Raw genomic sequence first — 18,026 nt, 5'->3', positions numbered from 1 at the left:
TGAACGCTGATCCCACTGAAGTGAATTACCAGTATTATAGTAGAGTGCAGTTAAGCCTATATTTAATACTTTAATTCAAATAAATTAAATGGGATCAGTGACTTCCCAGTTATGTAGATAAAAAAAAGGCTGACCTGGAGCAGTTTTGAACATTTTTCTAAAATGCTGCTTTCAGTATACAAAACTCCTTTAGGAGTGCATTCCAGACACATGCAGTATAGCATTGAGTGTATCATTTGTTGAAATCTTTTCAAATTGGAAGGTAAAAATTCCTTGTGCAAGATAAGAGCATCAGAGCTCTGCAGCACTTAAGTTTTGAGACAGTTTATGGCTATAAATTCAGTTCTAGTGCTGAAGATGTCTACCATCATCACACTGTTGACTGGTTATCTTGCCCCATCCTCAGGGAAGCCCGGTGGTGACTTAGATATGACAGCTAAGCTAACAGTGTGATTCCACATTCTCTCATCAGGCAAGACAAGCTGACTTACAAACACAATTTATATAAACTATAATTGGCTTTTGAATGAGTTAGGAATTGCTTCCTTGGGCAACCTGTTCCAGTGCCTCACCATTCTCACAGTAAAGAATTTCTTCATTGTATCTAACCTAAATCTCCCTTGTTTAAGCTTGAACCAATTGTCCCTTGTTTTATCTCTACAGTCCTTGATGAAGATAAGGAGGATTTAGTATGAAATCCCTGGTTCACATTTTCTGAAGTACTTATTGTTGCTGAAGGCAGAGATATGCTTGCATCATCCATTCTATTCCACTAAAGAGTTCGCCCTTTTAAATAAAAACATCTTTGAATTGTAACCAGTGTAGTTCACTTAGTCCATTTCTCTGGCTTCTGGTGGCAGCCCTAAATATCTTATTCTAGAAGTTGTCATCTATGGACCCTGCCTCGCCCCTTTGCAGTGCTTGTTTCCTCCACAGTCTTTACATCGGGCCCAAACTCATCTCCAAGTGTGAATGCTTTCCCACCCTAGCCTTTGGTTATCCCCTCACTCCCATTCTTGTTCCACAGAGCTCTCATCTGTCTCTGTCCCTTTCCCAGATTCACTGTTACAGCATTTTGTATCCTGTTCAGTCATAACTTTCCTCACCCAATACCTGTTTCCTCAGTTTCCCCTCTGAATTCCCTGATCTTCCCATTTCAGCCATAAATTCAGCCTAAAGCAGATGGCTGCTGTGGGAAGTTTCAGCTAAAAGTGTTGCAATTTGGCTAAGTTTTGAGAAACTCGGAAGAGATTTGTGAGGGAATTAACCCCGGGTAATGTTTCACATTTCACTAAATACTGTCTTCTGGGCAATGTGCTTTGTCACTTTGTGTGGACCTCCCCATCTGGTTTAAAATTTGTTCTCTGCAGCAACTAGCTAAGCTTCAGTAGAGTAGAAGAGCTGTTTTTATTTGGGGTTTATAGAGTCAAAGAATTTTAAAGATAATTGATCTTGTTCCCCGGGCTAGTTGAAGTAGCTTTCTATAAAAGTATTGTCTGTCAGAGGCATATTATTGGAAATACCTCAGTTCTTTTATACTTGTTTATAGCTTACACCAGGGATTTGTGCTAGAGTAGCGTTGTCACAGAGCTAGCTCTCTTACAGTTTTAACCTACCACTGTCTGTAGCACAATGCTGTGAATCTGCTTCCCTAGCGTGCAGTCTGTGTGGTAATAAAAGCAGCAAAGTACACTCCTGCTGCCCAGTTCTCCTTAAGTGCTTATGTGAACCAGACTTATACTCTTGTTTTTCAAGCTCTGTCATTACTAGACTTCTTTCTTTCCTCCTAGCTTTTCACTGGGTTTCAATGCAGGCTTACCTTCATTACAGCAGGCTTTTTTGGGCTAATAATTCTTGAGTCCTGGTGTATGGCTCTTATTTGCCCAGTCTATTAAACTGTTTAAAAGCCAGTATCTTCAGTCATGCAAGGTTCTTTTTGCCAGAGAGATGTACCAACCATCTTTATTGTCTCAGTACAAACCTCAGGTACTTTATCTGGCCTTTGAATGCCAGAATTAATGCCACACATCAGAACTATCAGGAGTTCCTGAAGTCTGAACCTCCTAAATCTGAAAGCACTTCTGAAGGCAAGGAATTACTTGACAAAGACAAATCTGATCACACGGAGCCTTTTTGTGCTCTGGTGGTCCTGAAGCACTCAAGCCAAAATGAAAGTAACCCAACAAAAAATAAAAATAATCACTTCACCCTGGAAGATAATTAAGCCATACAAAGTCTTTTCCCATCTCTTTCATGTTAGTGCCTATTACCATCTGTAGGGGTGAGTTTTTTTGAGGTAGTGCTTCTCTATCCCGATCTCTTCATTGAATGCAATTTCTTGTTTCACATGCCTGTTACAAAAAGTCTGCTGAAAAGTGAGCACTGTCAAATAACTGATTAAAATCATGAATACCATGGAGTAAGTACGGATTAATTTATATCCTGGCCCAGGGTCTCTTTCAGTACAAGAATAAGAGGATATTGAGTTATATAGGCAGATGAGAAGTTGGAAATAAATGAAAGAATATTGTTCTCAAAGCTGTATTTAAGCTGTTTAGCTTCTGGCTGCAGCATGTTGTAGACATCTAGAGCTTGCATATCTGAACAAATTAACGGGAGAACAATCCACTGAAGATCATGAAATACAGAAGATACAGGCCTTAAGTTGCTGGAAATTTCTGTAGTACTAGGTGAAATACTATTACATGCTTGTCCTCTTTCTTACACTCTTCCCTAGGCATTTTCATGCTGACATTGTTCTATGTCAGTTCCTTTTTAGGAACAGGATGGTGTCAAGCCCCTAGGAAGACCAAAGAACTTTTGTTTGGGAAAGGAGGAAGCTTGGAGAAACAAACTCACTACAGGGGACAATAAATGTGATCAAAGGAAGGGGTGTCTGCTTCAAAGTATCAAAGATGGAAAAAGAAGGAAGTGGAGGGGGGGATGCTGTTCAGAGCATCATCCAAAGCACTAGAAAGTGCTTGAAAATATCAAAGGACCTGTTGGGTACTTCCCAAGGGCTCCTATTGAGGACGGGCTGTTGAAATAAATGGACCTTGTGTTTTTACTTGATGCTGCCATTTGTACTTTCTTCAGCAGGTTAGGGTCTTGTGAATGCTTGGCTGTTGGCAAAATTTGCTTAGAATGTAATGCCAACAGAGTAGAAACACTGTGATTTCAGAATTAAGCACTGCATCTCTCTGCAAACTTTTAACGAGAAGTATGTTTAAGAAAGGGGTGGGGAGGGAAGATCCTAACAGTTTTCTCATCACAGTACACTGAGTAAATATTTAGACTGATATATATCCTTCATAGTGTTATGTTGTACAAAATTGCCAAGAACCTAGTTTGTAGTCTGAATGCTATGCTTGTTTTGAAATTTAAATAATAAACAATTTATATATGTATATATTTTCAGCTTAAAATCACATTTTGGTGGATTTGGCTGTTAATAAAAGCTTATGGTGGAATAAAGCACTCTGTCCATCCAGGGAAAATATGAACAGGACCACACAAAATGCTTCCACTGTGTCATTTCTTTTACTGCTGTTCCATTAAAATAAACTCTTTGCCATAGAACTACTTGTCATTTCCCGTTTCTCAAAAATATTGTAAGTAGTGTAGTTGCTAACGCTGTTCCACTTCTAGCTTTGGTATCTACTTGACTATATTTGCAGAAGATCCTTTACGTTCCTTCCTACTGTTTCTTTTCAACCACATACAGTACTGGATCTTAAATATACTGTATTAAATGCAGGTTTCAGCGAGTGCTGCTTGCAACTAAACTGAGGCTAGTCAGCATCATACTCATCTTGGTTTGTCATCAGTGATTCCAGAAGGAAACTGCATTCAGTCTTAATGCGTGTATTCCAGTGTCCATGTCTACTTCAGCATTTACTGAGATAAATTCTTGACTTGTATCTTCTGCTTGCAGTATGCTTTTTCTGTCTCTTGGATTTTATTGCTTACTGAGCTCCACTGAAGCCAAAAGGATGTCTTTAACTTTATGGACCTTTGTTGAGCTGGATAATTAGCTCATCTTGTTTGTATGTTTGTGCAATCTCCTATAACATGGCCCTGTGTCATTATCATATCTGCTGGGCATTCTTAAATCGTAAAAATCATGGGTGTATTCTTATTCACCTTCCTTGATTCAAAACTACTTTTGTTTCATCTGACAATGGGGTTTCCCCCACTTTTGTAAAAAGTATGAGAATAATTCTTTTATGAGTGTTTTCGGAACCCCTGAGGTTTTTCTGTTACTTTTCTAGAGGCAAGTGCATAAGTAAGATTTGTTTAGAAAGCAGAGGAACTGGTTTAGTGGAGAAATATTTTGTGATTTCTGCTTCATATGCACACATGAAAATTCACAAAATTTCCTTAAATGTTTTCTTAAAACTCAAAAAATGTAGGTAATGATACCTTCAAATGCCTTAAAATAGTAAAATGCCCAGCAAGTAGTGAACTGGAAGTTTAGGGTGAGTTGTTGTCATATGAGTATATTATTTAGTACCACCAGCTTTGGTATTTCCTTTGGCATTATATAACCTTCAGTGTAGGTAGATGGAATTAAGATGCTCTCCACAAGGCACAACTGTAGTTTTGTGATTCGGAGATGGTCTCCCAAGTGATAAGAATGCATGAGATTGGTGTAATGGTCGGGCTACAATTCTATTATGGTATTAATAGACAGTAAAACATTGGAAGTGCTGTTAACATCCTTAACAAATGTTTTTGGTTTAAGCACGATTCAGCATGCATTTTAGTTTGCAAATTGACTTACTTCACCTTTTTAAATTCCTGGGATCAAAGAGCAGTGCTCACTTGCTCCTGCAGTTGATGAATACATACAACATTTTGTTACATTTTCCTGTGCAGTTAGTTTCCAACACCTCCTCGTTTACAAGGGTGTGAATAATCTGCATTTATGTGCACTGCCAGTAATGTTCATAAGCTGGCAGATAGGTGATACTAACTCACAGGGTTGTTCTTGAATGCATCACTTCTGTTATGCTCTTACCCCCTCCACTGTGCCAACAGCTGAGAGAGCTGTGAGTTTTCCCTACACTCACATCTTTCTGGCTCATTGTCAGTCAAGCTATGCCAACTGCACCAGCCAGTAAAAGCATATAGGAAAAATAAATTTGTCATAGGAAAAGTACAGAGAAGTGATTACTTTCATGCAAGACTACACTGAAGGCACTGTTAGGCTATACTTCACTAGTGCAGAAAAAATAGCTTTCAAAATCAGGGGGTTTGTCAGTGATAGTGTCCTTGAGGACACTTCCACTCAAAGAGTTAGGACCAAAACATGGGGTATTTTTAAACTGCTGTAATGTAAACATTTTTAGTAATTCTAGGAGTAGATGAGACAACAAGATATCATTGTATTGTACCATTCTCAAAGAATTCTATGCGAATAATGGCAAAGGGATGTGCTAGCTGGTACGCAAGAGATTTAGGTAATAATTATCTTTGATGAACTGCACTTTCTACAGTGTTTTCTTCATTGTTTCCAAACATTGAATTTTTCAGGTTATTTATATTGTAATATAAAATAATAGAAAGTAAAATAGTTGTGGAAGTATATCTGTAACTGTTAACCTGAGAAACTTTTGTTTTTTTAATCTTCCTTAAACACACGTTTACCTTTTCTTCTTGTTATTATAGTGAGGGGAAATCAAGCAGGCTCCTTTTTCTGTAGAACTGAATTCCTAAGTACAAATTCAAAATTTGTAAGCTTCAGGACACAAACTTCGGGATTTGTGTGATTACTTCGTGTCTAATTCTTTTAAAGAACTTTGCAGGACCATGCAGAAGGCATTGGGATACTGAATGCTTCAGCTTCTGCTTAAAGTTGCTTAATCTTGGCATACTAATCTAAATAACAACAGCACTGCATTTTTTTGTTACTTGTACATGTTGAGCAGAATCTGTCCCATGAAAGTCAGTAGTACAACTGAAATTAACATTAAATAATGCATCAGTATTTGTCACAACTCTATTAAAGGACTATTACAGATGCATAGATTATTTACAGACTAAGGTCAATTTCATTGGTCTGTATTTAATATATTATACTGACATAATATGAGAGACCTAATTTCTAGCCTTCGCTCAACACTAACTTCATGTGGCAGAGATGGCTATTGAGTAGAAAGTTGGTTTTATTGCTCTGGAAATAGGAGTACAGATCATAGAATGGCATCAGATTTTCTGAAGTCAAAATATTCAGGAAGTATAAAACGTGCAGAACACTGCAGGTGTTTAGCTTTGACATTTGTGAGCAATCTTGTCAAAATGTGCAGAAACTGCTCTGTACCAAAACCAAATACTATTTTCCATCCTGTCTAGGAGGCGTACAATATTAAGAGCACTTAGGAGTAGTTTTCATGGGAAAAATATTCTCCACATGGCAGAAAATGTAAAGTCTGTCTTCCCAATACCTGCCGTCTCCCTGATCCTGCTATAAGTTGAGGAAGGGACTGTGGTGAGAAACTTTTGAGTAAGACAAGGGATTGGTGCTGGTGAGTTGCACCCTATCAGTTACTTTCCTGACATGAAATGCCTGATCAGTTTTAATCCAACAAGTGCGTCAGCATTACTTGAGTGTGCATAGCACACATGAAGTTCTGTATCACTTACTAAAAGTTACAAATGGGAAATAAGCCAAGAGAAAACTGAAATAATTTCTGCAATACAAAGATATAATTAATTAAAAAAGTAGTATGAAAAGTGATATTAACACATTTCATGTAAGATACTCTGAAGGCCAGGCTATCACCAGTGTCATTTATGACAGTCTTTTCTGAGGAGAAGAGACAATGCTCTTTTGGCTACATAAGATCGGAAAAGATCAAGTTTCTATTAATGGCATATCAGTTTCTTTCAGTTGATGAGCTTGTCTCAGTGTGCTTATTATGCATGGGAGGTGAACCTAAGAATGACAGAAAAAAGCTGTTTTGCTAGATTTCTGATGGCCCTTTGGATATTTTAGTTAAAGCTATTTCTTCATCTGTGATAACTTAGAACTTGGCAGAAATACTTTACAAAGTAGGTATAACAACAGTGGATCAATTTCTCCACCTTTTGGAATAGTTTTGGTGAGCAAAATTCCAAGAGATACATGTACCAGAAAACCTGCAACGGTTTTTCACTAGGCTCATCTAAGACCTGTGAAGCCCCAGGAACTTAAGTTATTCCCGTATCTATGTGAAAGCTCTGGCCTAGATCACAAAGTAAATTTACAGGCTTAAATGTTATTTAAAATCCATCCTGTTTCCTAATAGACTTTTTTGATCTCCAGAATGCCCAGTCTGTTATCTAGATTATCAAAAACCCATAGGACCTGTGTTTTCACTGGTTCATTTCCTCTGGTTATCTATAGAATTGCCCACATCTGATTTTAATTATCAATTATAAGTCACAGGTGTGTGCATATGAAAAAAGAGAAGAGGGGAAATTGTTGTTTGGGCCTGTTTCTGGGTATGGGGAAGAATTGTGTTCTCTTACCTGTGCTGGCTTAAGTGAACGTTTCCTTCAAGTAAGTCAGTTTAACATGAAAAATTAGTAAGTTATTTTCCTTCCTTTGCTTTCCTCATTCTTGCATTCTCTCTGACCTGCCACACTAGTGATAGATGTGGATTCAAATCGCTCTGGATCAGAAAGGTTAGTGAACTCTGGCCTTGTGCATTGGTAGCGGGTGAAGATGAAAGAAGAGGGAATTCCACTGTCCAGTCAAGCACCAGGGCAGGGTCCCTCTCAAAGAATGCTTCTTCCTGTAACCCAGAGTTAGGTGTTTAAACAAAAATACTGTATAAGTTTATCCTTTCATATATTATTCAAATTGATCTGGTAGCTGGGAGAGACAGATAATTTATTTAGAGTTTAGATGTCTTCAGTAGTGCTTTTAATACCTGATTTGTTTTATCTCATGATAGCTCTGAAAAATGTTTTCAGAGTTGGGAAGAGATTGGTGTATTTGAATTGCTCCTCAGGAACAGCCTAGACATTGCCACTATATGTAGCATTTTTCAGGCATTCATCCCCTTCTCTTTATCCTGTGCTGAAATACGCTTACTAACAAGATGCTGCTAAGAGAGGAGGAATAAGCATAAAATGCCCCTTACAGAGTGGCTTTACTGCTTGCAGAGTTTGGGCTATTGCTGCTGGTGGTCTGCATCTTTGTAAGTGAAACTGTGATTTTTCAAGTTACAAGATGAAAGCTGGAGAGAAAATAAGTGAATTAACAATAAAGTTTGTGGAAGTTTTCAGTATTCTAAGATAATATCTGTTCATATAAACCACCAGGCTACAAAGGATTTCAGGGTTTTACAAAGCTTCTGCTCAGCTTCCAGCTGGCAAAAATAACTGTATTTTCAATAGTATGAAAGGTGGTGGTTATGCTGCTTTGCATTGCAGAGTGTTCCATATCCCGTGTTGTATCATGTCTCAGAGTAGGTCAGTATGAAATCAAGAGTGGAAGAAATGAAACTTTGAAAGTATTTGTTTTTTCCAGCTCAGTAACTTAATATTTCATCAAGGGCCATCTGGGAGCTAATCTGAATATGCTGCAGTGAAGAGAGCAGCCAGGAAGGAACTCTAATGAATCCTCAGTATACATTCCTGACTGCCTTCAAACAATTTGGCAGCCATAATTTTTTAAAGCATTCCAAGCACTCATCTCTCATTGTCTTTTGTGGTTTGGACGAAGGAGCGTTGATTGTTGGACTGGTTTTGAGGTAGTCCCTTGAGTGCAATTGTGGATCCTACCTCACACATTATCATCTACATTTGCATATAATTGAGACATAAGTTTTCTGGCGAACTGCAAAAGTAATGCTGTAGATCTGTTGTTAAATTTTCTAAGAACAAACACAACAGGGATGCCAGCCTAAGATGTAGGTCAAGAATTTGTCCACAGATACTTTTTATTAAATCCAGTGAAATCCTCCGGAGGACATTAGATATGAGTTAAAGAAAAGACCTGTATCCAAAACTTCTTTAGTATGGGGAGGAAGATAAAATGAGAATCAGATCTTTTTTTCCTCTACACTTGTTTGTTTGAAACTGAAAGCATTCCAGGTTTGTTCTTTTTTCTTTATTATTATTATTATTATTTTTATTTTTGACCTTTTTTTTTTTTTGAAAAAAAGCACCAAACCACCCCCAAATCCATGGTGTCACTTGTAAATAACATCCATGCATGAGAATACATGTGTGTATTAGGGGTGGGGGGTGAGACAGTGAGAAACCACAGAGGCACTTTATACCTAACATTGCTCCTGCAGCAGCTAGTGGGGTGAGAGGTGACTTTAGCAATGACTTACATTACATAATACCTCCCATCTCACTGCAGATGTGTGAGTTTGTTTAAATGTTTTATGAGGTTTTTATTACACTGTAATATAGTCCCAACCCCTCTGCAGTTGCCAGTTTGGTCAGAAAATATAATAAATTTTCAAATACCTAATGCTTTAGCTATTCAATAATTTTCTGACAGGGCCTCCAGTGCAATTATGGTACCACTGTGTTGCTGAGCTACTTTTGTTTGGGATGTGTAGAGTAGCAACTTTAGTTCTCTGATCCTGTTCTACAAAATCTCTGTGTTCAAGCAGATTTGAATGTTTTGTACACTTGTAAAAAATGACTGTTGTCTGTGTCCATTTTTCATGTGCTGTGATACAATAGCAGGCTGTGCAACAGTAACCAGTGCTTGCACACTCTTGGGGGTTGCCGTGCCTAGCTGATTTGTGGTGTAAGTAGCAGTCTCAGCTATGGAATTTTTTCAAGATTCTGAAACAAACTGAGTTCATGGAATGCATCTGTACTGTGTGCTGATATGCTGCTTTGCACCCATATGATAAAGTTTACATTGGAGGCTACTGAACATTAAACACCAATTCATGAGAGAGCTGAGTACAGGCCAGAGCAGTCTTCACTTTACATTGGAACATTGCTTCTCAGTATCCCATTCCCTCAAAAATTTTATGAATTTTTACAGAAGGGAGGAAATTCAGTTTCTGAAAGAAAAAACACACAACCCTACACTTTAAAAATATGCTTAATTTATAAGCAAGATGATAATTTTTAACTAAGTATTTCAAAGAATACTAAAGGAAGAGATACATGCATAAGGAAAGTAGTTCTCTGTTTCCAGTTTCTGCTTCCACTGAGGCAGCTTTCTGCTGGGCTCTGAACATTATGTGGAGGACTGATTGGTCAGATCTTGATTCAGAAGGACAGTTTTCCATTTTGAAATCCCTCTCAAAAAGGGTTGGCTTCTGAGATGTTGAAGCAGGCAAAGAGAGATTGAGTATTTCAGCAGAATTTTACTCCTGAGGAGCTTGTGTCAGTAAGTGGCAGAGAGACTGCTGGAAAACAACAGCCTTACCATATGCGTGAAGCCTCTGAATTCAGGAAGGTGGCTGCATTTGCAGAACTGTGAGGAATATGAAAATTCTGTGCTGTTTCTTTGAATGATTACTTTTTTAAGATGACAGGTAGGAATAGAAACCTTTGGTTTCTGGCATTCAGACCCAAATGGAGTCTCAGCATTCTAGGTAAAAAAAAGATACATGTTTTTCCATAGTTATTCTTCAACGGACTTTTCAGCAGATATATGACTGTCTTCCATACTAAACTAAGTTCTGTACATTTCCCTGTTAAGACAACGTCTATTAAAAATACATTGAGAAGATGCAATTCAAAATTCCATAGTGAAATTATATCTGTGAAGTGTCCAGTTGTCGGAGGCATCTGTCATGTAAAACAAATGGTCTTACTTTGGCCTACAGCTTTCTGAATGGTCCTTGTAATAATAGGCTACTCAAAGAATTCAGCTGTGTCTCAGTATAGCTAAGTTGTATCCTCTCTATAAATATCTGCTAATCTGTCTAGAGTTCAGAAATATAAAAGTTGTTTCCTTAACATAGCTCTGTCAGTTTTAAAGTGATTTGTAAATTCCTTAGGTCACCTCAGGAATAACAATAGCTAACATCTAATTTAGACGTCACAAAAGGTATTTTTTTTCCTAGTAGGGACTACTAGAGGGATTAATAGACTTTGCTGACTTCACACTATGAGCCAGCGACTCTAGACTTAGGTCTAGAGATTCTGTATCTTCTGATCTGTAAAAAATTGCAAAATAAAGAGCCAATGTTTGTTGCCATATGCTAGTTTGTGCATCAGACATCTCAAATTACACACAGCAATGTCAGATTGGTAGCGGAAAGGGATGTTCCAAACAACTGCAAGAGTTAAACTGAAGTAAAGGTGCTTTTTCCTCTGGATCAGTGGTTGCATGCCTGTGCTCCTCATGGTGTCAGTAAGATACGAAAGTATTGCCCACACATTTTGAACATTTTATAAATATTGTGGGTGTGCATATGCCAACTAAAGGTATATTATGAATTTATTAAATTACCCTTCTGATAACTTATGTGCAATATATTTCCATTTTTGTTCTGCTTTCCTGTGAGGTGTCTTTTTGTGTGTGTAAATAGTAGTTTTCTATTGATTTGTATCTGGCTGTGTTGATTGAATACCTGCATACTTGTACAACGCTCTATTTTGGGGGGTAAAAGACGGCATATACTTACACTTTTCTAACTTTAGTGGATAAAATGCAATGATCCTTACGTGGAAAGGAGTCAGTGAGATGTTCAGTTCAATGGGGAGTGTAACATGATATGAAACACTTCGGTAATTTGCTGTTTTTTCCCCCCTCTGGAAATGAAATATTAGAAATATCAATCTAAGCCGAGAAGAAAGAATTTTAACTTAATTTTAGCCAGATGGAAACAGTTTATAAGCAAAGGTGAGGTGGGAGAGATTTTTCTCTAATTATGGCTTTTGTGACTTGGGTGAAGAGCGAGTGTGCTGCCTACAGGGAAAACAGCTAACGCCTACGTATGTTACTTCCAAGGTGTGAGGATTGAAGGTACAGAAAGAAGGGTGTGAAGGCACAGTCCGTACCTCGGGGTGTGTGCTGGTTTGTGAAGAAGATGTGAAGGCAGTGAGATATGCCTATCCCCCGGTATATAGTTGAATGGGAGTTAACTCCAATTGGCTTAAGGACTGGGAGAAAGCAAATGCAGTTTTTTTTAGCTGATGCTTTGTTTTCTTTTATGTAGCTTTGTGAAGAAAGGAGACTAATTTTGTTAGAAGCTTTCATCAATTCAGAAAGAGACAGTCATCTCCTGTGCTATTTTCCACCATCTGAATAGGAATCAGGCAAAGGACCCAGCAGGCACATTCTCTACCTTAACCCAGTGGCACCTGAAGAAGCCAAGAGTCCTCTTCCAGGCAGTTGCAGTGGGAAAGGACCACAGCTACTTAAAAATGCCCCTTACTCACATCACTGATACTTTGGGGACTAGAAGGGAAGTAGTAGAAGGCAGCTGGGAGAGCTGCCAAGTGTCACACTTTTGGCAGCTTTATCACACATTCCTTCAATTTAGGATTTGGCTCTGCCACAGGAAGACTTGCATGTCTCTGCTTGAAGTTTTACTTATTTACCGCTTGGGGCCACTGTGGCACTCTTGAGCAGGAAATGCGGAGCACCTCCTCCCTGTTGGATCCCAGGCAGGGAGGAGCTCTTGGGAGGTAGAAGTTGCAGCAGCATTTGGGCAGGACAACTTCCTATTGCCCTTATTACCTTTGCTTTGCTTCAGGTGACTGAAACAACCTTGAGCATCCAGGGAATGTCCTATCACTCCTCAACTAAGCAGCTTCCCTGACAGGCCTGGTCTAGCACTGAGTGATCCTGTCCTAGTTCTTCATCTATCTGGGAGCACCTACTCCAGGTGCCAGGACTGTGTAGTTCTTTACCCTTCTTCAGGGTAGGGTGTGCTGACAACATGATTAAGTATTCAGGCATCAAAAATAGCACTGGGGGGCAAACTGAAGACAAGATTATGCAGCATTGTTAGACAGTGAGAGAAAGCCAGGACAGCAGGACAAGTTGAAAAAGTCATGTAATTGCTGTTGAATATGCACATGTATCTTGAGGTAGTGAAGCTCTACGATGCTGGCAAAACCACTTCAGATTTTAGTTTAAAATGTGATCGGAATAGTGTGTTAACTCTCTTAGGCAAATGCTTTACTGTTAAATTCAATATAGTTAAACTTGTTTTTTCTATAGTAGTACCTGAAAGAAAGTATTTCTGCTTTACTGCATTAGTCTTTCAGTCTGTAGTTAGGACCATAATTTTCTTGTTCACTTGTATTTGAAATAATGTGGAGTTGAGGCTAAATAGCATTCCTGTTTCTAGTTGGATCAGTGCTGGTAAGGTCATTATCTTGTTTTATATATTTAGAGCAGTACTAAATTGGAATGCTGGTTTTTTTTTAATACATTTCTCTGTATGTTTCATACAAATTAAAAAGTAACTCGAGGCTTCACATTGACTCTCACTTTTAACATCAATATAAATGTAGCTTCTTTCAGAGAGAACAAGCAGTGGAGATCACTTCTTTGAAGGGGGTTAGAGGGAAAGATAAAGTTGCCATTCTCTGTTGTTTTAATGGTAGTGAATGACCTGCTTAGCCTGGAGCAAGAAGTCCCTGGGGCCTAGACATCCACTGTAAGCAAAACTGACCACAGTGACCCACCGCAGCTCTGCTTCTTGGTTGCAGGGGTGTGGATTAGTATTGGTTTTCAATTTAGACAAGATGTTGTGTGAGTCACCTGCCCCCTGCCCTCCCACCAGTGCTATGAATAATAAACTCAGTGAGAAGTTGCAAGCCAACTGATGTGCTGCCAGGGCACAGCTCTTTCTCCCTGCAGTCCTTTCCCTCTCTGCACTTTGCTGGACATGCAGGGCCTGTTGTGGGTGGAGGTGAAACACAGCTGGAAGGGGCTGATTCAAATGGCATTCATAAGTGAAGAAGGAGGTTCTAAATCTGACCCACCCTGGGGAAAAGGGGCTGAGGTCATAGAAGGGCAGAATGCAGAGTACTATTATGATGAAAAAGTGAAAAAAAAAATTACATCAAATGTTTGTTTAAGGATCAGCAGTCCTGTCCCAGCCCCTTCGGTTTGCCAAATATTACATGAAGCTACAAAAAACCCAACTCTAACCTCTTACAGCTCTCCCATTAGGTCACATTAAGCTTTGGCAGGGAGGATGGTCCTACTTGGTGGTTTTCTGATTTGTGGTTTGAATTTGGCCAACCTTAGTTATTTAAATTTGGTTTACTTTGTAAATGCTCAATGATAGAGTAAAACTCTAGAGTAAACTTGTTCTGGCCAACATTTATTGTGGAAACATTCTGTATTATCAAGAGATCTTTGCAGAACAGCTAACAAATTAAAACAAAGCATTTCAAGCACATATTGAAGTTCTTTTTGTAAATGAAGAAAATGTACTGATGGCTTCAAGCCATCACTTCTGGTGGTTATCCACTTCTAGCCCTCTGGGCTTTTATAAAACTGGTGTCTTTTCACTCTCCCCATGAGGACAGCAGTCCCTTTGGCTGTGGTGCAACCAGGGGAATGAATCAAAATATGTTCTCCTTCTTTTAACTATGTTAACTTTTTAACAAGTTTGTCTTTCCTTCCTTTATGAATAACTTGGTGACCCTGTTTGTTCACATGGAGGCCCAGTTTGACTGTTGCCATTAAACCATGAAGAGCTGATTCCAAGTAGGGATTTTCCTAATCTGAAAAAAATATTAATGACACTATATGTAAGTTATATTTTGTCCACTGGAAATAAAATTTAAAGTGTGGGGAGGATTATCTACTCTTTATGTCTTCTGAATGAAAAAATTGGTTGTTCTATCAGTAATGTTTTCTTTATAAAATACACCTTAACAGAAAGAGGAAAAAAAAATCAGTTGCATTTTCCTTCATGAGACATTTTTGATGCGTTAAAAACAATAGAAATGCTTGGTAGGTGACTACTTGTGGTAGAGTAATAGTCCTGTTCTTTCTATGATCTTGTGACATACAAGATGCATCTTTATAGCTTTTTTTAGTGCAGTTGCCAATTATAATTGAAATATAATCTCACCATATATAATTTGTACTGCATGGAATGCAAATAGCAAGAGCTGTGAAGCACTTGAAGAAGCCTTGCTTATGAACCTCCTGCTTTCTGACTTTTGCAACTTGGGAATTGAAAATTTCATTTAGATGAAAAACATGCAAAGAAACCATTTGAAGTGTTTGTAATACTATTTTTTTTTCCCCCATAACTTCAGGATTTGTGAACTTTCTTGATTTTGGGTAAAAATGGCACATTGCTTTTCTCTTTGAAAATAAGTTTTGCAACAGTTTTAAAGATAGGTGACAGTAGGGCATAAGGACTACTAACCTAGTTATGATTTTAAGTATAAGTTTTATTTCAGAAATATCTCTTAAATTGTTTTAAGGAAAACGCCTGCAGTTTTGATTCAGCAATTACAATTATCTCCTGCCAAACTTTATGGTTTTATTCTGTGTATGTATCTTGTGTAGACCAGCTTTTCCATCATTTTGCATATGAATTTAGGCTCTGTGTTTAGCTGTCTGACAGTCCTCTAATCTGGTGATTATACAGAACAGGTTCAATATACGTAGCAGTGTTTGTATGATGCTCCCATATTTGGCACTTAGCAAGGTTAATCACTGCTTTTTGGCAGGATAATTAACCAAATACATGCTCACTGATACCTCAGCAGAATTGCTTCTCATCCTAGAGTTAGCTTGTTGAAACAAGTTAAATGTTCTTATACTTCACCTGTAGCGCTGTCAGCAGAGTAGGTTTCAAATATATTATGAAAGTCATTTGAAGGAATATAATCTCTGGGGTTTTTTATGCCCGTGGAGTCTTTGAACTCTTGGCTGACTTTTCACAAATGCTGGCAACTAGAGCAATAACTTTACTGATATGGTTGATTATCTGCTAGTTACAGTTAAAACACCAATCTGTTCTACAGGAGTCGCTATCATACCAGCTAGTGATGGCCTGACTGGAGGTGAAGAGTAACCTAGAGATGAAAAATTCCTGTATTCTCTGAAACTCTTAAAACATTCTGTTCATCTTAACACTTTTTTTCTCTTGATAGTGCATTTCCTGTGATAGTAAAACCACCTTTAAGTACAAAGCCATATTGTGATAGCTGTTCCTGACACTACAATACAGAGTTGGAGACAAGTTTTTACGAGGAGATGTGTCAGTAGCATTTGTATTGTTGAGAGGATGTTGAATTATTAAAAAATTGCAAAGCTGAATATTGTTGCAGGGCAAGTTTTCCAAAGCTATTCATATGCTGTACAAATCGGCTGCCATATCACAACATTATTTCCATTTGTTTTTTAAGTATAAAGGATAAATTTGGCTATGAAAAGGCCTGTGCAAAATCTCAATAATTTTTTTGGATGGAAAGTGCCTGTCTTGTTCGTTAACAGTAATCTTCTATTTTTGTTTATGATTTTGCATTTATGAGTTTGTAGGGTTGCTTTGAGAAGTGACAGAAGAGGTAGCACATGATGTTTCTTATTGCAGGGTCAGTCTGTAAATACATCAGTTGTTATTAGTGATGTTTACTAGCTTGCCAGAGGTTCGGATTAAGTACGTAATCACCATTATGCTAAAGATGAGAAGAGTCATTACTTCCAGTTGTATGAATGAGTAAAACTGAAGAATCTAAGTGGAGGTTGTTTGGGTCAGTACTGGGTCAGTACTGGTGACTGCTCCCAAAACCTGCTACAAAATAAGTATCTTGTCAATCTGCTTATATTTGGTGTGGTTTTGTCATAGAAAGTTGTATACTTAAGTCCCTCAAAAATTTAAATAGAAATCAAATAGGGAATTATGCAGTTTCCCCTCACAAATCACACTACTCCATTTGCTTTATTACACTGTATTTTGTTTTCTCAACAAGCTTCTATAACAATAGCATTTATACTCATGTTGGCTTTTATTGTTCACTGGCCAGATTTATTAGAGACTCTTGCTTTACTGAATATAGACTGGCTGATCTCAGAAACAACAAGCACAGTATAATGGAAGTATCCATAATTTAGATTTATTGTCACTCCTCATCTGTGATACTCTGCTGTTGCAGAGAACATGTTATGCTGCGTCTTTGCCTGCTCCCTTAGAATTCTGTATAGCTAACCTTTGATATTGGTTGATAGGCACATAAGAAATGTATTATAGGAGTAAATCTGACCAATAGAAGGTTGCAATGCTAGAGCTCTCTTTTCATATTTGATTCTAGGTCGCTTCACAATATTCAAGTTATATTAATATAAACATGTAGTCTGTATATTTAATTTCATGATGCTGAACACAGTATAAAGCATTCACTGAAAGAAGCTAAAAGAAGAAGTCTCCCTAAATTATAATTAATGTAAAACATAAAATAACAGCGATTAGTTGAACTGGTTGAGTAACGTTGAATTTGGGAAAAAGGACTTGAAGAGTTCACAAAAAAAAAAAAAAAGGAAAAAAAAAAGCCACTTATTCAAGTAGATGCCAAATTTTACTTTGGCATAAGATAGACACAGAAGTATTCAAGCCGTTGCATGGATATGTTGCTGTGATGATGTACATCCATGATTTCAGAATTATCATAAGAAGTCCAGGTTTGTTTACACTGGAGCACTTTCATGCTTTTCAGCATCAGGTACATGTGTGTGGAGACAGTGTTCTCGCAGGGGAATGGATAATTGGTACATAAACCCTGAAAGATACAGCAAGGCCATGAGAGGCCTGAGGAAGCCTGAACAAGCAAGGTAAGAAGAAGCTGGAATTAACCGAGTTAATGAGAACTGTGGACTGTTGGCAAGCTTTGGAGGTCAAGTTCTCACACCTGTGCTTAACCAATTATATGTTAGTCACTAAGGGTCTTCAAGACATGTATCCAATCATAATATGCCAAATCACTGTAAGTGTATGTAAGAAATAGTATATAAGGGGTTAAGGCTTTGTAATAAACAGCTTTTGTCTGATCATAATGATCTCTGTCTGGGTCCGTATATTTTCTGCGGCACGTGTATTACAGTTCAGATCATGAGTGTGATTTTGAAACAA

The 18,026-nt window shown here is 38.0% G+C and overlaps 1 protein-coding gene across 3 annotated transcripts in view; it reads left to right on the top strand.

Annotated features, from left to right (window-relative positions):
• Positions 1–18,026, top strand: part of ANAPC10 (anaphase promoting complex subunit 10) — a 108,271-nt gene that overhangs the window by 47,541 nt on the left and 42,704 nt on the right. Inside the window, exon 5 of one of the 3 annotated variants that reach the window (XM_061354171.1) lies at positions 4,879–5,489. The exons of the other annotated variants lie outside the window; for them this stretch is intronic. Coding sequence (XP_061210155.1) covers positions 4,879–4,994 — 116 coding nt within the window. The 3' untranslated portion in view covers positions 4,995–5,489. Of the gene's footprint in view, positions 1–4,878; positions 5,490–18,026 lie in introns of those variants that run through there. 3 annotated transcript variants of the gene reach the window in all.

The sequence above is a fragment of the Neopsephotus bourkii genome, unplaced genomic scaffold, assembly GCF_033783945.1.
Source record: "Neopsephotus bourkii isolate Nb327-2 ecotype Australia unplaced genomic scaffold, CSIRO-AGI_Nbou_v1 NB_718, whole genome shotgun sequence".
NCBI classification, from domain to species: domain Eukaryota; kingdom Metazoa; phylum Chordata; class Aves; order Psittaciformes; family Psittacidae; genus Neopsephotus; species Neopsephotus bourkii.
The sequence above is the reverse complement of the archived record's forward strand: the minus strand, read 5'-3'. Positions and strand labels throughout refer to the sequence as shown.